This window comes from Seriola aureovittata, chromosome 10 (assembly GCF_021018895.1).
Source record: "Seriola aureovittata isolate HTS-2021-v1 ecotype China chromosome 10, ASM2101889v1, whole genome shotgun sequence".
Taxonomy (NCBI): domain Eukaryota; kingdom Metazoa; phylum Chordata; class Actinopteri; order Carangiformes; family Carangidae; genus Seriola; species Seriola aureovittata.
Window position 1 is genome coordinate 2,381,521 of NC_079373.1, and position 26,093 is coordinate 2,407,613.

At 41.5% G+C, this 26,093-nt stretch overlaps 1 protein-coding gene across 1 annotated transcript in view; it reads left to right on the forward strand.

The window, feature by feature from the left end:
* Positions 1–23,009, forward strand: part of spire2 (spire-type actin nucleation factor 2) — a 40,795-nt gene extending 17,786 nt beyond the window's left edge. The window contains exons 2-15 of the mRNA XM_056388317.1: positions 353–405; positions 1,285–1,668; positions 4,017–4,097; positions 4,223–4,387; positions 5,877–5,963; positions 7,513–7,630; positions 10,076–10,242; positions 11,670–11,892; positions 14,718–14,845; positions 16,028–16,165; positions 16,293–16,360; positions 16,766–16,793; positions 18,567–18,664; positions 21,463–23,009. Coding sequence (XP_056244292.1) covers positions 353–405; positions 1,285–1,668; positions 4,017–4,097; positions 4,223–4,387; positions 5,877–5,963; positions 7,513–7,630; positions 10,076–10,242; positions 11,670–11,892; positions 14,718–14,845; positions 16,028–16,165; positions 16,293–16,360; positions 16,766–16,793; positions 18,567–18,664; positions 21,463–21,871 — 2,147 coding nt within the window. The 3' untranslated portion in view covers positions 21,872–23,009. The remainder of the gene's footprint in view (positions 1–352; positions 406–1,284; positions 1,669–4,016; positions 4,098–4,222; positions 4,388–5,876; positions 5,964–7,512; positions 7,631–10,075; positions 10,243–11,669; positions 11,893–14,717; positions 14,846–16,027; positions 16,166–16,292; positions 16,361–16,765; positions 16,794–18,566; positions 18,665–21,462) is intronic.
* The last annotated feature ends 3,084 nt before the right edge of the window (positions 23,010–26,093 follow it).

Here is a 26,093-nt window from a genome sequence, read left to right on the forward strand (position 1 = left end):
AAAATTAATAATAACATGAAAAACCCTGTGGCATAACTGGGAAGAGGATATATGACTGCTTGTCATCTTTTTATATTTGATTTTTATAATACATATATTTACTGACTTCTCTGTTTATGTTCAGGCTTTGGCTGCATGTTTGTTTGTTTGTTTGTTTGTTTGTTTGATGGTTTTTTATCAAAATGTCCCCAAAAAAAGTAGATTTCTGTGCTGTTTAGCAGTGGACAAATTTAGTTTCAGAAGAATTGTCATTTAGAAAGTGTCATAGAAATGATTTGGATGGAAAACTAAAAAAGTGCCCTTTAAGTAAAATGAAAGGTCCTAAATGAGTTTTGTGTCTTTGTCTCTTCAGATGACGCTGACGGGACTCCTCCTCCACCCTCTGCAGAGCGTCAGGCCAGACAGGTACAGACAAACACACACGGTAACGAGAATATAGTTCAGGCATATGATTTTGGGGGTCAAAGGTCATGAGTGTGGTGACCACACAAACACAGTTTTGACCTTGTGAACGTGATATCTCAGTAACGCCTTGAAGGAACTTCTTCAAATTTGGTAAAAAAAACCTTTTCCTTGACTCAAGGACGAACTAATTAGATATTGGTGGTCAAAGGTCAAAGTTCAAGGGTCAAGGGCGTGGTGACCTCACCTGGATATCTCCAGAACTCCTCAAGGGAATTTCTTCAAATTGAGGATGAACGTGTTAGACTTTGGTGGTCAAAGGTCAAGGTCACTGTGACCTCAGAAAACACTTTTTAACTATAATTCAAGACTTAACATATAAATTATGACAAAATCTGACACAAATGGATCATATTTTACATGACTCTGGATAAACAGGGATGTAACCATGAGGAGGTGATTCTAGTTTTTCTAGGTGACAGTTTTGGAACAATATGCTTGACCTTTTCTAGAGATGTCTCTGCCATCATCTTCCTCCTCTTGGTATATTGTAAATTTCACATTGTCTTCGTTATCTCTCACTCACAATGGAGGGTGAGAGGTGATGAACTCTGCCAGCACTCCAAAATTTGCTGTACTCTATGTACACAAAATCCCATTGAAGTTTGGCCACCTTCACTTAAATGTCTTCAACACAGTCTCAGGATCAGCTGATGTGATGAGTCAGATACAACATGAACAGTGTTTTCCATGATCTTAATGTTTTGTCTGAGGGGATTGTTTGTTTTTAGGCTGGATTTGAACTTAGTGTGGGGAACGTTGTTGGTGAAGGACACCTAACTGTCTTGCTGTTCTTCTTCTCCTCCTTATCCATCCCTTCAGCTGGTCCAGTCGCTGGGCGTGGCCATCTACCAAGCTCTGGACTGGGGGCTGGACGACAGCGAGGAGCGGGAGCTCAGTCCACAGCTGGAGCGCCTCATCGAACGCATGGCCGGGGGGGAGCAGAGCGGAGAGGGCGACAGCACTGCCGGCAATGGCGCAACAGATGAGGGGTACAGCGGGCAGGAAGAGGAGGAGGAACTAGAGGAGGAGCAGGAGGGAGTGATAAGGCCGATGTGTACGTTCCACCAGGTGATGGCGATGTGTGCGTCTCGTCTGGCCAACCCAAGCCTGGCTCCAGAGCACTACCAGGCCGTGTGCAGAGCTCTGTTTGTAGAGACTCTAGAGCTGCAGACCTTCCTCATCAAGATCAGAGATGCTAAGGAGGTATGTGAGACTGCCGTGTCAGCGTTAACGCAACCCTTCAAAGAAAGAAAAAACGAATGCCAGCTGAATTTTGTAGCAAATGAACTGATAACACTCAGGGAGCGAATACATGAAAATACTGACGGGGCCTGTTTTTACGTATATACTTGACTGCTGCTGCCTCCAGTGGCCTGCACCTCGCTCTCTCAATTTGAAGTGTTTACACTCCATCTACATTGATATTCCTGTTTCCATGCTACAGAGCAGAGACTGATAAATGACTGAAGAAAGCACCTCCACAGTTTCCCTCCAGTGCTCAAACTCAAATCTTCCTCCACAACAGTGTGGCCCTGCAGAGGTTTACCACTGTTGAACAGAAACACTGTGCAGGAAGCTGCTCTTCTTACAGGAGTGTATGCAGATGGCAGTCACTGTCTTTTACCAGACTCAAAAACACCTCTGGAGACTCATACTGTGACTGAAATGTGTAAATGCTCCACAGTTATTCAGTTATCATTTAGGTTAAGAAGGATTTTTCTCATTTATTACAACCTGGTTCTTACTCCTACAGTTTTGGCTGTTGCTTTCATCAGTAGTGATTATTTTGTATTCACCAAGTTAAAGGTGAATTTTCTTGTAAACAAACACTTCTATTTTCATTCAGTGTTTATCACCAAAACTCACTGTGTGTCTGACAAACATGTTGAATTCCCCTCCTTCTAAAACACCCAAAAAAACTGATTATTGGACTTTAAAGTCCACATTGTTTAAATCAGTCTTCTTCTTCTCCTCTGCCTTCACTGGTGCATTGCTGCATTGTAAACATCAACAGCTGTTTATCAGTGAAACAGCATGAAGCTGTCAGCAGGAATGTGTACTGCATTTGCCTCACACAATAGGTGTGCATTTATGTGCATGTGACATGAACAAAATCAGGATGCTCCATTGCTCTTTAATAGCTTTAATTGCTGAACTCTAGAAAGAAAGAAACACATCAGATCAGGCAGGTTATCAACAAACCCCCAGTTTACTTTAATTCATTTGAAAATGAAAATAAAAGTAAATGCAAAATCAGGACACAACTGTGTGACGTAAATATCCAGCACAGTTTGCAGCCCGATCTCTAGACTCAACTTCGACCTACAGTCCTTTGACCTCCAGTCTCCACGGTTTGTCCGTGCAGTAAAGGGTTATTAACAATGTCACAGTTGCTCTCAGTTTTGGTCTGTAGTTCTGTATGAAGTTGTAGCTGATCTGTGTAAACCTGTTGGCATGTTTAGAAACTGATCACCTGACCGCTCGTGGCTGATGTCTATGGGACATGTTTCACTGATGTCACCACCTCCCAAGATCTCAGCAGTTACTTTGGTGATTACAGTGTTCTCACAGACAGTCCTGACAGAACAGACGGCCATAGCTGTGAAAATAAAGCCCAAGTCATAATAAACTATAGTTTTCCTTTTAACACCCACAGGTTAGCCAAACTTAATATGAAGAACCTGGACCCATCATACTTGCTGTAGTTGTATGTGCATGTGGTTTTCCACGTGTATCAGGACGCCCTCACTTTTATTTCTTTCTTTCACCTCCAAATAGTCTTGTTCATTGTTGAGCCATTCAGGTTAAGGCCACGATGTACACAACAGATTCCATACGACTGAGTATCAGGGCCACATTGAGGGAAAAAAAAGAAATCTGAGAATAAAGTCGTAATATAATCAGAATTACAAATGTACAATTTCAAGAGAGAAAAAACCCATAATTTTTAGGAATATTACAACAACCAGTCAAACAGGTGAAAGGACAGTCAGTGTCAGCCTGAGCTGCTTCTGGCAGCTGCTGTTTGTCTGTCTAACTATAGAATAGACTCAGTTTCTTCACAATCTTTTCAGTGTCCTGATGCTGATGATGCTGCTGCTGATGATGATGATGATGAAAAGATAAAGTTGTTCATTATTTGTGAAACCTTAAGTAGAACTTCACAGGATGCTCCACGCTCCTCATTTTAAAGCTTCTGATATTTCCCCTCTAAAACAACGATACCTAAAATTACACTTTTTTCTCATTATATTTTGACTTTTCTCTCAAACTTTGAGATTTCTTTTCCTCAGTGTGGCTCTAATACTCCGTTATAAAAGAAACACATAGACAAGACATAAAAATAAACTTATGCCATCAGAATAATTTGAAATACTGACATAAAAATTGTACACAAAGGGTTTTAACATGAGAATACTGCAGTCTATTGAAAGTTATTGAAAATAACCCTTTGGGTTTTGCACCAGTGTTTGTAGTGTTAATGTTGTCAGTGCATAAGCTTGTTATTGTAAAAAAAAAAAAAAAAGATTGCAAATGTATTTCTTGCACAGATGCTGAAGAAGATCACAAAAGATGAAGCTCTGGAAGACAGGTCGACAGCTGAACTAGACGCACTGAAACACAGAGACTGGGTGAGTTGAGACGAGCGAGAGCACAGTGTGACGGGGAGGACGACGCAACAGTGCGTGTGGCTGAAGTAACAAGTGTTGTCACATGCAGATGTGTATTGTTGTTGCTGTTGCTGTTTCCATCGCAGGCGCGTCTGTGGGTGCAGCTGATGAAGGAGCTCAGGCAGGGCGTGAAGCTGAAGAAGGTGCAGGAGCAGCCGTTCAACCCACTGCCCACAGAGTTCAGCCTCACTCCTTTTGAGATGCTGATGCAGGACATACGAGCGCGCAAGTTCCAGCTACGTAAAGTCATGGTGAGAGACGAGCCCCTAGTTTTAAAAAAATCTATCTAATCATTAGACAAGATGAGCCATTTAACTTTCAGATGTAGATGAAGTGATGGAGAGAGAGGAAGTGTTTGTGCTGTAAATAAGCAGAGTCAGAGTGAAAAGTGTCAGTGAACTTGTTGACGCTGCGAGTCGTCGAAATGTCACTTGCAGAGGAATGATGTCTCATGTCACATGTCTTGAGGAAGAAATATCATGAAATCTTTTCCTTCTCTGAAATCTCAGCCCTGATAGAAATGTCATATCATCATCATCGCCTGACTTTGTTGTAATGGGGCATGTGGACAGACAGGAGAGAGACTGTGACTCCAGTGTAAAGACCTTAAAGCCACCGTCATTGCACCATGTACTCTCCAGGCTTTGTTACAGGAAGAAGGTGTTGTTTAGCAGGCAGACACGTGGCAGAGTCACTCTGAGGCCTGGTCCAGGGGCAGATACATAATTCACACTCACAACACAAATATTAATGAAGGCTTCTCTGCCGTCTGCTGTTCTGGCAGCTGTTGCAGTTCATTTCCACAGAGGGTGGAGCCACTGTGACTGGGTATTAATATTGTTATGCAGTGCTTATACATTGAAATCATTTCATACAGTCACATACAACATTTCTAATATTCTGCAAAGAGCATCATTTCATATTTATCATGTATTGTATTAGAATGGTACACTATTTTGCAGTTGCTATCATTAGTATGCTTTTATTGCATTTTTTATTTACTCCTCCACGCGGGCATCATTTACTTTGGCATGGATGTTTAGTTATACCATCACTAGAGGGCAGCCCAGAGTTTTACACAATAACAAACATGGCAAAAGTGGAGGAGGTCGTAATAATGTACTTGTTAAGAAAGAGTAATTTTTGTTTTCAAATAATAAACCATTCTTTCCTGCTTTGGTCATAGAAATTTAAAGATATATATCCACCAATTCTAGATGTACTAGAATTTTTTTTCTTCTTTTTTTTCCCCTTTGGTTATATACTATATATCTGTCAATACATCTGCTTATTCTGATAAACTATTTACCTATTTACAATGTTCATGCTTGTTCATATATATATATATGTATAATGTTCCTATACATTTTCAACAAAAAGGGAAAAACAGTAGGAAACACTGTAGATGGCGATGGTCTGTCAGGCCTGTGAACACGTTACATAACCTCTCCTCAAATAGTTTTGCCATTTTTGAAATTTCTTCATCGTGTCCTTCGGTCGTGTCTCGATTGAACTGCTGGCTGCACTGCCCCCATGATTTCCAGTTGTACTGCTTCATTTAGTCCATACCTCCACAGTTTCAGAAAATGTTCACAAACACGAACAAAATGAAATGCAGTTAAGGCAGAAGGTCCCGTCCGTATCCCTACACGTCTGTAATGTTGAGCACGACTGAGCCTTTACAGAACATGAAGCCCCTCACTGCAGCTGTGTGTATGTTGTGTTTGTTGTCTTACCCAGGTGGATGGAGACATTCCTACCAGAGTGAAGAGAAATGCCCATGAACTGATCCTGGACTTCATCAGATCAAGACCTCCACTTAAACCGGTGAGTGGCTTTAGCTTGAATAGAGGTTTACTACAGCTGAAAACCACTCAGCGTGTATCATACCAACGCAGTAAAGAATTCTCTATATAATAACCAGGCTTAAAAACTAAGGCATAAATAAGTGGCGTTCTCTATAAATGTAGCTGAATGATGTTAATGTGACAGTTAACTCTTTGTATTGCTAACATTAGATCTCCCTCATACACAGTATTTAGTAATTGCTAATACATGTGTATATATCACTAGCTGGCCAGCTCTGTTAACCCATTTTAAATCTCCCTTAAAAATGCACAATTTGGAATTGCATTCTCTTGAACTGACTCTAATTGATAATTGATACATTACTATACTGCTACCCTCAATACATACCTATATTAGTTTTACATACATATAATACTGAAACAAAGACTGTACAGAGACTATATAATCTAAACCTGACGTGATATATATTTGGATATTATTGCCTGATGAGTCACGATAAGAATAACTGGACCATAGAGCCTCTAGCTGGTGTGCACATCAGAACACGTGGATCCAAGAGCCATTTAACCATTTATTGGGTGAGGAGTTAGGCAAGGAATGGATGGATGGATGTATAGATGGATGAACAGATGGATGGACAGATGGATGGATGGAAAGTCAAAGTCAATGAATTGCAGTACATACCATAACAAATACTAAAGGAAGAAATCTTTAAATCACTTTGTCTGGATTCTGTTTATCCTGTTTACAGAAAACATAATTACATACAAGGTACAAAGTGATATGCTTCCTCTACTGAATTAAAACAATTTGCCTTACTTACACTTATCTCAAATAAAATATACTAAATGACTCCAACACATGATCTGCTTCCTCAAAGGTAGGAACCAAACAGCTTCATATATTTCTGAATCTGTTAAGATACACGGTTAAATACAAAATTCATTGCATGTAAACATAACTTGAAGGAAAACGAAATAAACAGTACGAACCTTAAACAATGGCTAATTATTTCAAACATCTTATAGGTATGGCAGCATGGTTTCAAACAGAGGGGTCTGTAGAGAACACACCCAGTGATCTCCTCCCTTTGCTCTAACCCAGCCTCACAGAGCTCACTCTCATTCTTCAATAAATACATTACATATAATACCTACCCAGAGATTTTGTTTACCTAGAATAACTCTAGTGTTTTATTTTGTCCTGTGATCTGATGTACCTGTACATCTACTTCACAGGTATTTTATCAGAGCACCAGTTTATCAGGGCTTTTATTTTGTATATCTGTATATGCTGTTTCCACCAATCGTATCATGGCTTTAACCCTAACCCTCAAACTGAATTACTAGAGTTTTAACTCTCATTATTACTAGTACTACATGTTATTCTGAGTTCCACTGGAGAGTTTTTGAATGGTTGTATTATATACAATGTGTATAAACCTTTTTCCATCCATATGTACAGATTTTGTCCTCGATGGCACCAAGAGGAGAACATCTTTTTTGTCTCTTTTATATCTTTTATATTTCTCAGAAGTACGGATCCTCTCATTATTTCTCCTCATTAGGCCACAGAGCGCAGCCTCCCCCCTCCTCCCCCGCAGCAGCAGTCCCTCCATGACCAGGTCCTGGCTGAGATCAAGCAGGAGAGAAAGCTCAGGCCTGTGGTCCTACCCAGCTCCAGACGTAAGGGACTATCATTCACCACTGCTTTGTTTACCCCAATAATCCTAAATTAAAGCCCCTCACCAAAGGTCAAATCACAAGTTTATGTAAAATATCATTAATTTGCTCATTTTAATGATGTCCTCAAGAAAATCCATAACAAGAAATTCTTATATATTATATAGATCTGCATTTATAAACGACAAAGCTTTATTTGTTTTGCACTCGACCTGTGCTCAGAATCAAAAGCAGACCTTGTTTTGTTTCCACCAGACAGACACTGAAGTTCTTATGAGATGGTCGTATATTATATTTGTCAACATTTGTCAATATGAAAAACAGTTGGATGGTGTCTGGTGAGAAGTATTGTGGAGATATTAAAAGATGTAGAAAGGTCTGGTAGCTGCTCTTGTCATCACACTTTATGTTTGGATTTGTCTGTGTCTCTATGTAAAGTCACTGCATGAGACTCAGTTACACGATGTCTTCAGGGCGGACGCTCTGCCCTGTACACTCTGTACAGTAGCCTGCGAGGGTCACACCACAGTTTGTACTGCAGACAGGTTTGTAAGCTGTAGTGTGTAACAAGAGTATTTTTTCCATGTGGAGCTACAGCATATGTGGAGGTGGTGTTGCATTTCATAAATATTGACCTGCTATTTACAGATCAAGGTCAGAGTAAGTCAGCGTGGAGGCTGCTGATGAAGGAGCCATATTTTCCAGAGGATGAAATCTGAACTTAACAATCTGCTGTTTAAAACTGCTGTGGTTGATTTATGCAAAAGAGGAACATTATCACTGCAACATGTGTAGTAGAGTGACCTAATGGTCAGAGGGACTGGCTCTCAACTAAGAAGCGTCCTACCTGCTGATCTGTCCCATGAGCCAGGCACTGGATCCTTAACAGCTGTTTCATAGTCTGGGTGGTTAAAAACAATCAAAAATTACACAGTGAATTAAATTTGTAGTTGAAACCATTGTCGAACTGTTGAATCAGTCACAGACTGGTGACATCAGCAAAGTGGGCGTTTCTAAAATCCGAAACCACATATCCAATGAAATCTGTTTCTTACGCCTGGAGCACACTGCCTGAGTTGCATGTGCGTGGCAGCTGATGTCGCTGAGCTGTGTTCACACAGTAAATACAGTTCGCAGGTTACTGAAATGTCTGATTTGTTTTCATTATAAATTAATTTCTTATTTGTTTTTGACAGAGAACATCACTAAAGTGTATATATAAATATATATATACATATTTCTATTTTTTTTTATGTTTGTATCATACTCAGGTTCAGCCTAGACATAGACAATTGTAGTGGAAGGAGTCAGTTTTATGTAATGCTGCTGGTGTGATGTCACTATGACATCAACAGGTCTTTTCTCTGTCTATTCACGCGTGAGATCACGCGATGCAGACGCGAGGCATGAGACATGCGTGTCACGCAGGTAGTGTGTCCGCTCTAACCTGTTAACATCGCCAAAATTAAACCCAAGACGTACCGCAGCCGCCACGCCCACGCCACGCACACGCCACGCACACGCCACGCACACACCACGCACACGCCACGCCATGCACACGCCACGCACACGCCACGCACACACCACGCACACGCCACGCCACACCACGCACACACCACGCACACGCCACACACACGCCACGCCACGCACACGCCACACACACGCCATGCAGCTAGTGTGTTCCTGGCCTTACTGTATCTGCCCCTCTCCTTGGCAACTTTTACTGAAGGAGATATGTCTTTTCTTTTCTTTTCTTTTCTTTTCTTTTCTTTTCTTTTCTTTGCCTGTACAGTATGTCATTGTCATTTTTGCCACTTTGCAGCAGCAGAACAAGCTGAAAACACAACAATGACGTGGTTACGGTGAACATGCTAGCAAACGATTGCTGGTTTACACATTCCAGCATTCTCCTAACATGCCAGTAAACAAGTGCATTAGCGTTTATTTGCAGCTGTTTTTGGACACCAGTGTAACGGGTTTATCAGAGCTGTTGGAAACGAGCTTGATGAATGAGGTGAGACTGAAGTAAAACTGCAGATTTGTGGACTGTAAAACCAAATCAATGAGCTGAAAGATGCTAAAGAACTGTCAGGTTTTTACTATGAGCAACCTGTTTCACATTACACAGAATCACCTCCTCCATTGTTCTGTTTGTACTGGACTCGCTTCTGTCTGATTTGTGCTGCAAATCACCACAGAACATTCTGCTCCTAACACGACTCAGCGTCTCACTATAACAACAAATTCAGTGGCAAATCGACAGTGGAACTGCAGCTCCTCTTGTTGGTTTACAGCAATTACACCCACATCTGAAAACGGGTGTAGCTCTGAGTCAGTGATGTTAAAACGCTGCACACAGTACATCTTACATGTTGAGTCACTGCCTTCCGATCTCAGTGCATCTTGCGTGTTTCCTCCCTGACAGTGTTTTGGTTTCTCTCCCCTCAGCATTCGGCTCTCTCCCCTGCCTGGCTCAGACCTGTCCCTGTAACGTCAAATCTACTTCGTGCATCGACCTGTCCGTGTCAGAGCCCGGGCCCCGGCCGCCGCCCCGCCCTCGCATCCTGCTCAAGGCCCCGACCCTGGCAGAGATGGAGGAGATGAACATATCTGAGGTGAGGCCAGGCAGGAGCTCCAACACTGAAGTCTTGGAGGGGAAAAGAAAAGGAATCATTGATGCTGTCTCTGAGGGCCGGCTGGTGTTCTTCACAGGAGCACATGCACTGATTTCCCAGCATAAGTGGGTTAAAATGCCTCTGTGCAGTTGCAGGATAGCACAGAGGGTAGAAAGTGAAACAATGGTTTGAATGAATCATCTTCTCTCAACATCTGGGGAAATCTTCTTCTTGTCTTGCTGTTCATCCTGGTTTCTTTTTCACCTCAGTTTCACATCTATAGACTTTTTCTATGTGCTATGAGCCGTGTTCAGGTTAGAAAGGGTGGCATGGGTATTGTTCATCTTCTCTTCTTCTCCTCTACTTTGTTCATCCTTTGAATTACATATTATATGGAGATCTGCTGAAACACTGAGTCTCTCACAGGAGTTTAAGCCTCCTCCGTCACCAGCAAGCTCTTTACATCCAGTAGAAGAGTCCATGGCCAGTGGACCACGATGCACAGTATTCCAGTTAACATGTTTTTAAATGCACTCCAATTTAAATAAAGCTAATGAACTGTTATGACCCATGGCTGTAGCATCACAGTGAGAAATATTTTCACCTCTCCGTAAATTTTACTTTGATAGAAATGAAAGAAATAGACGCCTCCTGTCACATTATTGATATTATTTACCAGACATACAGACAATTTTTCCACAATATAGAGACACTGTGTACAACCCAAATAACTTAATCCAAATCTTTTTTTTTTTTTTTTTAGTGTCACTTTTCTTTTTGATTTTAAACATTATACAAGATTTTTCCAGAATAGTAAAATGCCAGTTTTTTAATTTTGTTGCTATAAAATGAACAACTTGTCTGTGCTCCTGTTTGATACTTGAAGGTTATTGAGTTATGTACATTGATTTTTGACACATTGATTGATGAAAATTAAATTACTCAAATAGGAATTGAACCCGCAACGTCATGATTACAGCAGAGCAAAGCGACAGACTGAGACAACCCAGGAGTTCAGTTCTGGGTTCATCTTACGGCAGAGTCTGAGCTCACTGCTGCTATACGTTTAAAAGAACATCCCATTTTTTTCTTGTACGTTTTCTTTAATGTGAATTGATGTGAACCGTGTTGAACGCTTCAGGTGTTTTAAAGTCATGAAAAAAATAGGATTGACTCGGACTGATTTGTCACATCAGCTCTGGTTCAGTTCGTTAGTTCAAGACAGACTTCACCCACTGTACCTTTCAAGCTTAGTCCACACTATACATTTGCCACATGACATTTCTTTATGTACACATTTTGTGTGCTGACTTCTGTCCATCACTTCACCTTCTCTCTTTTCCTCCTCCACCTCCCACTCCTCCTAATCCTCTTCCTGCTCCACCCTGAACCCTTCCTCTGTCTCTTCGACCTCCATCCCACCACAGGAGGAGGAGTCCCCAGACAACGGGGAGCTGAGGAGGGCAGAGAGCTCCCCCATGCCTCTGAAGAGGGATCGCTCCTTCTCGGAGCATGACCTGGCCTTGCTCCGTGGAGAGATGCTTCCTTCGCTCTCTGAGTCGGTGCAGCTGGACGGCGCCGTAAGGCTGAGGGGCGAGAGGCCGCGGTCCCGGACACTGACCAGCAGCGGGCCGCCTCCTTATCACAGAGGTCAGTGTGTAAATGTAGGCGGGGTGTGTGGGATGAAACACAAGTGTCACCAATAACATTAGAAAATGTTGCTTTTCAGTAACTAAGAGATCATCACCGTCATTAGACTTACCTGTGCTTTTCCTGCCGTGTCAAATCCAAATGTCTGAAGACCGTTGAATGAATCATTTAGGTACAATACAAAGCTCTGATTTTAGCAAGGCTGTCAACAGTCAGCTCAGAAACATTTAAAGCACAATATGGAGATGTTTCATGTTTCTGATGTTTCATCAAGCAAACATGTCAATCAAATCCTAGAAATGATGAATCTTATCCTGTTTGTGTCTTTTGTGTTTAAACATCTGGCAGTTAAAGAAAAGTTTAACTTGCTCACCAGAAACCAGAGTTCATGTTGTGGTTAAGGTTGTTTGAATCAAATCCTGGGACCGGTTTCACCGAGGTATTTCAGACTGGTCTGTAGTGTTGACTCATTTTAACAATCAAAGACACCTGCTTTAACCAGCACCCAACAACAAAAAACAGGAAACATGGCTCATAATGTGCGTTGTTATGGAGAGAAAGAGAGAGGGAAAGAGTTTTTAGAGACTGCAGAGATTTATTTTTTCCAATTCAGATTCTTCTTTTTATTGTTACACACTTTATACACTCCTGTAACTGTTGAATTCTTCCTACAGGCAAATATTTTCTGCTGGGGTAAACAGAGCTGAGCGCTTACATGTGGTCAGCCGTTCTTTTTATATTGAAAAAACTTTAATTTACCCAGAATTCATTGTACCACAGTCCGGCTTAAGATAGTGAAGAACCAAACTGCTTCGTGCACCAGATGAATTCAGACTCGGTCTATCTGAAGTCTGACTGTTGGTTATATCTAAGACACAGTCACAGTCTGAAACGGGCTCCTGTTGTTTCTAGTTTCCTCTCTGTTGTTGAGGTGACTATTGAAAATAGATTTATGATATAATAGATTTATGCAAAAACATAAAGTGGATTATAAATGAACACATGGTAGCGTTACTGACACTAAAAACATATCAGTTGTCATATTAGGCTCATGGCCCAAACTTCCACCTAATGTAATATAGTAATAATAATTAGAGATTTGTGGGTGCGGGGCAGAATGTTGCAGAGCAGCAGGTTGTGGTGTGTTCACACTCAACGAAGCCAAACAGCTGCACAAGAGTTAGGCATGAGTGTTTTTACATTGCTTCTCAACCAGGGTTCACTGACATTCAACAATCTGCTGTCTAATTAATTCATTGGTTATGAGTTTCCTGTTTGGCTGAGAGAAAGATAATTGATGACATCGGCTGCTGTAGTGTTAGTTTGCAGTGAAAAGATTCACATCGGCTGCAGTTTGAATTATGTTCCCACAGAGGGAGACACAGTGCTAGTTATACTACAGTGCAGCCTGTGGTTTCCACACTCTGCATCTATGTGTTGATGAACTGAAGACTTTGATCATTTGGCCATGAGCTGATATCAAGCCCAAGCCCCCACAAACTGAGGGCACACAGATCATCGATACCAAAGTCTGGACGGCGTTTTAAAGTTTCCAGCTCTCCTGCCTCGAGGCCTGGAAGGAAAACAGAAGTGTAGTAACTAGAGGGTCACGACAAAACCCATCAACTGCTTACGTCTACTGCTAAAAATGAAACACAGGCCCTTTCCAAACCCCCCTTCTAATTATAGAACGTCTATTCAATTGGAAGTAAAATATTTTTTAAGTGTTTTGTTTCAACCTTGAAGGCCATATAATGATCCTGTGGTTGTGGAGACTTTGTGTCCTCACTGCCTCCAATCTATCCTCGGTTATCCCTCAAGCAGTAACCTCATTAAATTACTGTTCCCTCACTGAAATAAGAGCTGTATAGTGTGTCAGTCCACCACGGTGAAACTCTCCCAGCCCTGGCTGACGGGGGGGTTGACAGGGATTACATCTGCTCTGAAGCTATTAGGAAAGTTGGGATGGATTCTAATCAAATATAAAGATGTGCTGATAAAGTCAAACTGAGGGGGAAGGAGAGAAGGAGCTAATGGGTCTGAGTTGTGTAGTGCATGTAAACCACAGGGAGGATGATATGTTTGATGGCTATGGTTCATGCATTAGCCGCATCGTCGTCCATTTTCAGAGGTAATTGTTTGAAAAAGGATCCTGATTCAATCCGTTCTCAGTCTCTAGATCCACACTGCTGCATGCCACAGCCGGCAGGCAAACCTCAATAATATCTGCACGGACATTTGTTATGTAGTGCATGACTCTGCCAACAGGAGACTCTCCAGCCTGAACTGTGCGAATGTGAGGATGCAGTCCCGTAAGCCCCGGCTGTCATCGGCAGCTGATACAAACGATATGTACCGATGATGTTTGCCGGCCTGTTGCAGCTTTCCTCTCGGCCTGTTTACTTTCCATTAGAGACAAATTGACACCCTCCATTTGAAGGATCAAAGAGGCACCCAGTTTGAGCTCTGTGTGGTCGGGGTTTAACCCTCTCCTGCCTGAATCACTGGGCGGACCTCTCAGTGTGATCTAAGTTACACATGTAGCAGCACGGGCTGAATCACTCCCCTGAAATGAGATGAATAATACATGACAGTGTTGGAGTCGATAGACAAACACTCTGATGGGCTGAGATCTGAGATGGGCCTAAATGAAAGAGGCTGCTGTGTAATTCATGGACTTGTTAGACTGGGATTTGTGGCTTTTCTCTCATTCACTTACTGATGCTGTCCTCATTCGATTCATATCAGTCCGATTTAGTTCCCCCTGAAAAAACTTGCATCATTTCCCCTCTCTCTTCCACTTCTCATCCATCTCCACATCCCAGCCTCCTTCCCAGTCACCGGCTGGGTGCCATCCTCTCCGGCCCGCCTGTCCCTGAGTTCAGTTGACGAGACCACAGAGGGGTCAGAGACGGCGTCAGGCTCCAGAGCTGGAGATGAGCACCAGTGGATGGTGAGTTAGAACCACAGCAGCATGAGAGGTGGTGCTTTGCTTCCTGTGGAGTCACAGGGGTCACGAAAATGTACTGCGTAAATATTGCTCCAAATTCTTAAAACAGGAAAGAAGTCTTCTAGTGTCGTAAGATTATTTAAACCTGTCAGTATCTTTACAGACGATAGAGTCTGACAGACTGATGCACAAGAGTCCAGAAAAATTGTCAAAACGATTTTTAATTTCACCACTAGGTCCATTTAAAGTAGCAGCTGTTCTGGAGCTTTCAATTAAATAACATTGGAAATTGAGTTTGCTTGGAATTTTTTCGTGGAATTGTTAGATGTTAGAATTTCCATTTCTCAACGACTTCTTGTCCACACTGACCCAAGAACTGAGGGTCAAGGTTGATTTTTGACTGTGGAAACAGCAGTTAAAAAAAAAAACAGTTCTATAGCTTCAATCATATCCCATGATCTCAGTCACTTTGCCTCAGAATGTATAAAAGTTCCGTAAAGCGCTCAAGAAAAAAAATTTGAACATGTCGAATTCATCAACTGGGGGAATCTGTGAATCTGTGATGAAGATCTGATGATATGTGATTGTTTTCTCAGCTGCTGTTTCCAAGATCAAAAATCAACTTTGAATATCAACTCTGTTTACTTTCTTATAAAGGAGCTCAGCTGCATTTCCCAAAAACCACTGGTCTGTCAAGTAGTGTGACCTCAGTCTCACCACGAGGTCTGCTTAACACTCCTTTCACTGATACTGTTTTTGGTATATATATATGATATAATATATAATCCACCATACATATATAGTGTAATGATATATATAGAATAATGTATGTGTTTTATACATACTGTATGTATATATGTGTGCGTGTGTGTGTGCGTGTGTGCGTGCGTGTGCGCGTGTGCGTGTGTGCGTGCGTGTGTGTGTGTGCGTGTGTGTGTGTGCGTGTGTGTGTTTGTGTGTGTGCGTGTGTGTGTGCGTGTGTGTGTGCGTGTGTGCGTGTGTTTGGTTTTGATGGTTGTTTGTTGTTGGGTGATATGTGTACGTTAAATAAGATATGTATTGTCATATTGTTTTATTTCTTATCAATCAAATAACAAATCAAGCAGTGTTCATAACATGTGGACTACTTTTTGTAGGAAATCCCACAATGTAATATTAACATCTATGTGACATGACCTGTGTCAGGAGGAGTTCAGTCACCCTGTGGAGAGTCTCGCCTTAACAGTGGATGAGGTCATCAATGTGCGCCGGGTGCTTGTCAAAGCAGAGATGGAGAAGTTTCTTCAGAGCAAAGAGCTCTACAACAACCTGAAGAGAGGCAAGGTAACGGAGGAGCTTCCCTCACCTCAGTTTCTCACTGTCATGTTTACAAACTCAGTAACTGTCTGTCTGTCTGTCTGTCTGTCTGTCTCTCTCTCTCTCTCTCTGTCTGTCTGTCTGTCTGTCTCAGGTTTGCTGCTGCTGCAGAGTGAAGTTCCCTCTCTTCTCGTGGCCATCTACCTGCTTACTGTGTAAAAGGTATCACAGAAAACTTTCTGTTCACCTTCATTTCGAATGATTTCACCACGTTTCCAATTCTCAGCAATGCCACCAATAGGAATGAATGCTAAAACCCAAGTTATAATAAACCAAAATGACTCTGGCTTTTATTATCTTTAAGTAGTAGAACAGTAAAAAGTGCACCAACAGTAACACGTCTCCAGCCCACACACTTAAGCTATGATAGCCTAAAATTCACATAGGACATATTTCAATAACTTTGATAACGGCATACCCAATTTAATTATAATTAGTACTGATCAACAGCCAAAGAGCCAGATCTGTCATGATATTTTTATGATATAAGCTAGCGAGCATCTCCCTTCCTACCCATTTCACATTCAGGAATACAGTTGCATTGAGTAATTTGTGTTTCCCTTACAGATCCGTCTGTGTCTCCTGCAGTGCGAAGGTAAAAGTAAAAAAACTGTGCATGTGTTCAGTTCAGCTCACAGTTTGATCCTGTGATTATTTGGCTTCGCTACACATCAAAACTGAGTACACCCATATGTTAAATCATAAATGATTCAAAACTGTGTCGTCTAACAATAATTGTATTATTTTTTAGTTGAAGTGAAGTATTAGTTGTATTAGTTAGTTGAAGTAATTGACTTTATGTATCATTAAAATGAATAGATTAGACTATATTTAAAATACAGGCCCCAGAATACAACCTTAATGCAACAAAGGTAAATCTGTCACCACTGACACACAAGTGACCACACTTGTGATGATTTCCAATTAAGTCCAATTGGATGAACAAGGTTATAAGGTACACCACAGCTTTCTCAGGTCCAGCCTGGTTTGTCTCTAATGCAACATGGCTGCACATGGTGAGGGACTGCCAGAGCAAGTAAGAAGCCAGGAGAGGGTACAAGAGCGTCCGTGGGCTACTGTATGTAAGCTGAAGCACAGCTGCAGCAGTGGTTAGGAGGTACAGGAAGAGCCATACTACAGATGACACATATAGGTCACTATTTTCACAACCTTGCATTTAAAAATAGACAGGTAAGAGCTTCTGCCTTGGCACTAGGATTATCTGTAGAAACTGGTGTTTCAGTGACTGACCAGACAGTTAAAAGGTCAATCTCTACAGACATCCCAAGAAAAAAAACATTGCTGACTAAATGGCACAAAAGTGCAAGATTACAGGAAAGGAAGCCTGATCAATATTGGCAGCACAATCTTTGGTCAGATAAAACCAAAATAAATGAGTTTGGATCAGATGCAGTCTGGCAGGTTTGATGTTGAGCTGCTCAGGACCACCACAGCGACTGCAACGTGCAGACTGTGAAACTGGGGGGGTAGGAGCGTGTACTTAAAAATTACACTATGAATGCAAGTGTAGATGTAATACTGATCGAAAAGATGACTCCCAGTTTCAGAAAGGTTGGCAGGACACACTGCAAAAAAAATCACAGAGGAGTTTTTAAATAAGAAAGAAGTGAAGAACAGGCCAAGCATGGCCCCTGACTTCAGTGGGATCATCAATCCACAGGACTGAAAAATAAAGGCACATAAAAATGATTTGTCAAACATTCATTTTTCAGATTAACTGGCTTCATTCTTGAGCTTTGGCTTAAAACAAATAAAATGGTATTATATGTACAGGATGTGTGATTACTTAATATTCTAGTGACACTCAGCAGGGCTGTACTCAGGTTTGTTCTGTATATATTGTTTTGTAAAGCAGTACACAGAGCTGATATAAACAGGATATTTCACCACTTTTTAACATATGTTTTCAGTTTTGTCAAGTCTAGTGAAGTGGCTGGTATTTCTGTTGACATCAGTTCTTCTGTTGTTCTTTTGTTGGTTTTAATTAGTCGCCTCAGTCCCTGGCCATGTTGGATGTGTGGGTCTGTGCTCTGTAGGTTTGACATCTAGGCTGTTTGGACTTTCTGTTTTTTGTGATTCTAAATGATGTGTGTCGTGTGGTTGTTTGTTGGAGTGCTGTGACTCGTTTGTGCTGTTTAACATTATTGTGGTTTGTCCTTATTGAAATATATGTTAATTTGTGGCTGTGTCCTTAGTGTTTGTGTGTTTGAATCTATTGGTTTGTACTTGGAGACTGGATAAACACTTGTATGAAAGCGTTTTGCCTTCAAGTGTGCTGTGTCCCATCACAACACACTGTTTCTGCTCTCATCTCTGTCTCACTGTCTTCTTCTTGTTGTGGCTCCAGATGAAGATTCCCTCAAAGAAGATGGCCCATATTCCTGTGTACACTGTGGGCTTCCACAGCACTCCAAAGAGCCATGGACACAAAAGCCAAGTCTATAAGTGAGTCTGCGTTTGTCTGTAAGGCCGCCAGAAACACAGTCACACCCTGTGATGAATAGTTTAGAAAATGATGAAACCTGACCCAGAATTAGATATTTGTACACAAAAGCCCTTGAGCCAACAAAGTGTGTATGATACTGGGTAAAAGGCAAAGACAGAAATATGTTTTACAATTAAGAGCAATAAGGTTATGAGCGATATCTGCCTAGTGATCAGAGTGGCTTAAAGATCATTTTATCACTCAGTCTGCGAATCCAACCCTCCCCCTGCCCCATACAGGCACATGATGAATCTGAGGGGTTGCAAGTAAACAGAATTGGAAAGTGGAAAAAATGTATTTTTTTGCACAAAATAATTTTTATTTTTCTAACTTTTTTCTAATTGACGCTTTCGCTCATGAATTACTTTTTAATTTTACATCCCAAAGCCCCTAAGGAAATGTTTCAATTAAACGATCTGAGATGTTTGTGTTTAAACACCCTGTGACAAATGCATCCTGTGATGAGTGGGCACAAGTAGACTAAGACTTACAACCCAACGGTCAGATTGCTGTGAGGTTTATTAATCACATTGGTACTCGTCAGAGGATACACCATTTCCATTTGGAATCTCCAATCGTCCAAAATGGTGCCACCTTTGTTCAAATTTCAATTTTTTTAGACATCATGTCTCATAATCTGAGATTAGACAAATTATCTTGAAATGTGTACATTCATGCACCCAAAGGGAAACATCTTTTGATTCCTGGGAACTTCCTTTCAGTGCCACCGTCATGACTTTACATTTTTAGCCCCACTACTGGTAAAACTGGTAAAGGCTGTACCGATCATTTAGCTCAATCCACTGCTGTGACTAATGTTAGCATGCTAACAGTGACAATGCTAACATGCAGATTTTGTATCAAGAGTAATGTTAAAAAATTAGCACTCAACAATGTACAGCTGAGGATGATGGGAGATATTTAGTCACAGACCAAAGTTTGGACGAATTAGATTTTTGACCTGATGATAAAAAGTCAGAGGATCAGCAAGGTTATTATAGTTCAGGCTGAGTGGGAACATGAATGTGTGTTTTAAACATCATGGCAAACCATCCAACAGCTGTCAAGATATTTCACAATCAAAGGAGGAGGAAAAGGCTTCATCCTTTTAGGACCATGAACACTCTGCTGCTGAGGGATTTCAGTGTGGACCAGAGTGGTGGATTTACAGACCAACATTGTTATTCCTAGAACCACTAGTGTGACCAAAATCAATAATAAATGAGTAAATTAAGTAAATAAATGAGTAATGATAAATAATAACCAATAATCTGTGCAATATTTAAATACAGTAAGATTGTATTAATATTGCAGCCTTCAGCCTTGTATCAGGGCTCTGTCACTTACTCTATATGTGAATATTTACCGACACTGAGGAAGCTATTTATGAACTCATTTACCTTTGTGTGTCATTTCCAAAATTCACTCAAGATTAAGTTGACCTGACCTTTCAACTAATCACTGCCCTTGTTCAGGTCAAGGACAAATAACCACACCCCCCCGCCAGGTTAAGAACAGGTTAAATCTGTCTAAATCTGCCCCTCCCTCAAGCCACTGACTGCTAACCTTCTCCAGCCTAAGCAGAAAGAGCCTCTGTGTTTACCTCAACCAATCACAGATTGCCTACTCAATCCAATCAACAGTGTCCACCCCCCTCACCCCACCCCACCCCCACCTACCGCACTGGTGTTATATAATCAGTGCAGCGCCACGGCCTCTAAGCAGCCATTATGTAATAATTACCCAGCTGTCATTAATATCCTCACTCCTTGTGCCTGTGTGAAGACAGACGTGGAAGAGAGAGTGAGAAATGGATGGAAAGAAAGATGGAGCGAGAGAGCTAGACAGTGAGTTGGGGGGAGAGAGAGGGAGTGTTGCTAGCATGGTGTTATGCTGAACACCTGTCATTAATAGCTGCCACTATAAGGACAGAAATAGTAGGTTTTATAACAGCAAATGTTAGTGTTATTTTAATCAGAGAAGTCAGCCTTAATCTTCCCCCATCACATGTCTGTTGATTTGTTTGTTATACAGTTTATCGTGTTGGGTTTATATTTCATTCACTTTAAATGAGCTTAGAAAGTCTGGCTTTATATCTGCTGATTTACTGTGAGAGATGAGACACAGTACATCTCTTCAGGCGATATTCATCCATTTGAATTCCATGTTAGAGTCCTGCCACAGTAAAGATATGAACTTATAAGTGACACAGTTAAATCAGTGAACAGGACAAAATAATACATGAGGAAGAAATTACAGAGCGGCTGTTTTTAACATGTTATTTCTATTGTTTTTTTTCTTGTGACTCAGCAGTGCCACTGTATATAACAACAATAAAGAAAAAAATTAAATAAAGTCTAAATCTCCTGCTGGTGCTAATCATGATCTGAGAGCCACATGATCTGTGTATATATATATATATATATATATATATAAAGTTAGCTTCCCTTGCATTGGACTCTGGTTCTCCACTCCCTCAGACGTTAACATTATTGGTTATCAACTTGTTTGAAATCATCTAATGTTTCTCTTTTAAAGGCAGCCATTAAATCTTCCCTGCCTGGTCAACACGGGTCTTTCAAACTTTACACACCTAAGTGAAAAATGATTAGTCTGTAAGGCCAAGCCACATTAACTCAGCTGACATCACGCGGGCTGTTTTCTCAGACAGAGCCTGCTGACTGAGATCTCTGCTTTGAGGTTTACCTTCTTAATACATGAAATACAAACCTGTCTGATCCTCCCTGTATCTCTGCAGGTCCCTGCGCAGTTTGTCCCGCCGCTCAGTGGAGGAGGAGTTCCCCCACCTGTACGCTCACGGCTGCACACTGCGAGACGTCTGCGCTGAATGCACCAAATTCGTTGCCGATGTCATTTCCTCCAGCCGCCGGAGTCTGGACATCCTCAACAACACTCCCAAGAGGGAAGCCAAAGCTGCCGCCGCTGCTCAGAGACCACAGCTGCAACGTCAGTCCCACCTCGACATTTGCTCGCAACCAAGCCCTCCCCAACCTCACCGTCAGCGTCACCCTCCCCCTTACCCACAGTCACAGTGTCACCCCCAGCTCCCTCCCCACTCCCATCATCAACAGCAGCAGCTCCACGCATCGGTGACACCTTCTTCGCCGCAGCTCCTCACCAAGGTGATCAACAATGTGAACCAATGAGTAGATTGACACTTTCTGCCTTTCTGCCTACACACACACTCCTTAATGAATTGTGCTGCTGCACCACACTGCACACACACGCACGCACACACACACATGTACAGAAAAAGTAGTGGTCTTCAAGGGGTTCTAGTAGTTACATGCAAAGCAGTAATGACCTCAAAGAGCCATCTGATTGGTTCACATGAATAAAAAATAATAAATGAGAATACATAATCCAGTGAGGATCCTTCAGAGTTCTTTAAGTATTGCTGGGTTGGAGTATTACGTGCATTATTGAATGGTTATGCTATGAAATGATATACTGTATAAAACTAAAGAAGATTTTTCTGGAGCTGTATAGATCCCTTTTTAGTGAGAATCTAGCGACTGTAAACCACAACCACCTCACGCATCATCCAGTTCCCGACAACATTATCTTCCCCGTCTCACCGTCTCACTCACACACACATGCACAGAGCCCCCTATTCATTTCATAGGGTTTCAATAAGAAGCAGTTGTGTCTGTATCTGCCTTATCTACAGCATCATGACTTCACTTCCTGAAGCTCACGGCTGCTGGGAGGCAAGCATATTGGGGGAGAGGGCAGATGAGGAAAGTACTGGTGGTGGTGGTGGTGATGGTGCTGTTGGGGGGGGTCGGGGGGGGGGGGGTACACTGTGAGAGAGAAGGTGGAGGTGAGTTTGATGGGGATAAAAGCTGCCCAGCATTTAGTCAACATGTAACCGTAGCAGTTTAGCTCTTGTGGTTGCCTTGTTTTTGTCATGAATGTAACTTAGAATCAGAACAGAAACAGAATTGTAAAACGATAAGCTCGCACACAGCATAATGACTTTTATTTTTAATCATCCAAAAAAAGGATTTGTAACGAGCGGCTGCTGTTTAACTTTTGCATTTTAAACATGCTTTTGAAGTCCCAGGTCCAGCTGGATGAGGTATGATAGTGATGACACTGTGAATGTAATGGGGTGAAGCTGCAGACTGCTGCGTCTTTAACTGATACAGCTCGATGATGCTGATGTGAAGCGAGCAGATGAAACTCCCGTCTCTCTCACTCCCCATGGACGCTTGCAATCTGCTCTGGTTTTGTAAACACTAAGTAAACCTCAACTGCAATAAAATCTACTGACAAACACGAGCAGTGAGTTTTACTCCTCACCTGTGTTCACCTGTGTTCAGCTGCATCTGTGCCACATAACAGCTTCAGTGGTCATAGAGCTGCACTTCAGTAATAAATGGAACATAATGTTGTTTATTTCAATGAAAGGATTTTTTTCCTGCCTGCGCGCCGGAGACGGTCAGAGCCAGAGGCAAATTGTTTTCAGGAGCATGTCTCGTTCTCGTGGACAAGATATCTCAGTTACACCTCGACGCAACTTCTTCAAATTTGGCACAAATGTTCACTCAGATTCAAGAATGAACTGATTCGATTTTGGTGGTCAAAGGTCAACGGTAAAGGTCAGCGTGACCTCACGAAACACTTTTAACCATTTAGACTTCACACAGCAATTATGACAAAATTTCACACAAATGGTTGATATTTTCTCTGACTCTGGATAAACAGAGATGTGACCTGAAACTAGTCTGAGTGGAGGAGGCAGACGACCACGAGGAGGTGATTCTAGTTTGTTCAAATATGGAAAAGTAATAACAGATAAACAGGCTGATTTTCATTTGCTTTTATCACAGAACAGACTTGTGAGCAAAAATCCCTGATTAAGAGAATATCATTTAAAAATGAGGTTACAGACATCTGCTTTGACAAGATTTATGAATGTCAATTTTTCAAAATGTATGATGCACTTGTGTGTTAAATCTCCCTGACAACAGGTCGTTTGCCTGGAGCCTCTGCCCCCAACCGTCTATAATTTAAGTCACGTTCCATCTTTCCAGACCTCCGGAATCATTCAGATTCCAGCTTTCTGGTTCAGGACTTTATTTCACAACCATACTTATTCAGGCAGGTGGAGCATTTCACTGTTGCTGTGGGATTCACCAGTTACAGAAATAGTTTTTTTTTTTCTCAGAGGAAGGTGAGAGGGTCAGCGCCTCTCTAGTGCCTGTACATCAAGAGAACCAGGAGGCATCTACAACTGAGTTCAACACAAAGACAGGAAGGAGCAAACATGGCTGCCTCCAGAGTTCAAACATCTGCCCTGGAAGAAGCAAAATTTCATTCAAGCTTTAACCGCAACACTTCAAATACAATATATTGTTTTTATTTGTTTTATTTTATTTTGGTAACTACTTTAGTTACATTATGGTGGCAAGTTTATCCTGTCTCATTGTTTCTTTTGCTGTCAACGTGAGGGTGGCTAGATGTGCCTGCCTGCCATGACGATATTAAAACAAGCTAACTACTGTTTATAACAGGACAGCAGCCATGTGGGGGAATCAAACCGTGGAACAGCTGTTAAAATCGCAAACAGCTGACTGAAATTTCTGACCTGAAAGAAACCCATGCAGTTGTCTGACAGCCAGATCACTGATGGCTGATCGCTCCTCAGACAGCTACTCATCTGGTAATTCATACATTGTGTGGTTTAAAGATTAACACCTTGTCTCTCATTTGTTTAATCCATACACAAACAGAAATATGAAAAAGACAGTATGTGGTTTTATGAGGAGGTTATGTTGTGGTGTTCATTAGTAGGAGCCAGGCTAGCTGTTTCCCCTGCTCCCAGTGTTGATGCAAAGCTAAGGTGATTGCCTCCATATTTAACATGCAGACATGAGAGTGGTGTTCATCTTCTCATTTGCCACAAAACAAAAAAAGCATGTTTTCCAAAATGTTGAACTTCACTTAATGAGCTGTAAAACCCTTTTCATTTCGTTTCTTACATCTGGGATCATGAGGTTTTCTATTACTCAGCTGAACACGTTAGTTTACACAGGATGGGGTTCTCTTCTTTATTTTTGTGCCATAAGAAGGACATAAGTCATGTTCAGATAATTACAGAGTGGCCAGTTTATTGGCTCCACCAAGCTAAAACTGATGCAGTCTAACACAGCAGCCCTGAACTAAATCCAACCTTCATAAAGGTTCTCATGTTCAGGTTTTGTTGAAACTTTTAGAGAGATGTTGATTCAAATGTATGATCATTGTATAGATTTATATTGATACTGTAGATGTTTCATTGCTGCCAGTCTAACGCAGTCTGTGTGTGTGTGTGTGTGTGTGTGTAGAAAGAGCTGCTCCAGCTTGCAGGTTGCAGCACTTGAGCTCTTTTCATAGAAAATGTATGAAGGTTAAATTGACCATTTGAAATGCTGAGGGATGTGATTCTGCCTCAGCTCTGCTGGTGGTGAAGAACAAAGGCACATGAGGCGAGAACCCATGTTTTGACTCCACTGGAGATAGAGTCTGTAATGGATGGATGGATGGATGGATGGATGGATGGATGGATGGTGTTTTACTGTGCCCCAGATTTTACTGCTGAATGACACCTGGTGAGCATGTGACCATCTACATGAGGCCACATCAAAAAGAAAATCTGAATAGAGAAATGTATTAAATACAAGAACTTCCCCACTAATGTATCAGCATTAAGAACTGTTACACTGTCCAGCCACCTGTAATTTGAAGATTATTTGTCAACATTAGGTCACAGAGGAGATGGGTAAATAATAAGGAAATTATTTTATGAGCTCATGAAAATAATGTTCACAGATGACATCATTAATGTTTTCTTGTTTCATATTACTTTATTTTGTAATCACAGGAAAACAAAGCATAACAGCCTCACTTTTCCTCTGATGATTTAATTACTGGTCTGTGACCCTGATAAATTGATTTTGACAATTTATGAATGAAGAGTAAACTATTTTCTAACGATGTCACTAATTAGCTTCAGATTACGGGTGATGCAAAAGAGCAGTTGTGGTGACACTGAAATCCTCCACAGTATGAAAACAAAGTTAACAGTAGGCAGCAGCACAATCCAATAATAAGAGCCACCACAGTGAGTGAACTTAAGAAGGCTTTGTCCCCGTGGACTCGGGGATCTGTAATGGACGCCCCGCCTCTTTCATCATGAATAAATAATCTACAGGTCTACATGTCTATTGGCTGTCGACTGTCTGTCATCCGGCTCTGAGTTCACTCTTCAGACAGACAGGCTGCACGAAGCCGCCCTGAGTTAGAGAGCATGAAAACGGAAGTTGGGTGATTTTGCTTCCAAAATAAAAGTATTAACCTATCAAACTTTTGTTAACGTGTATT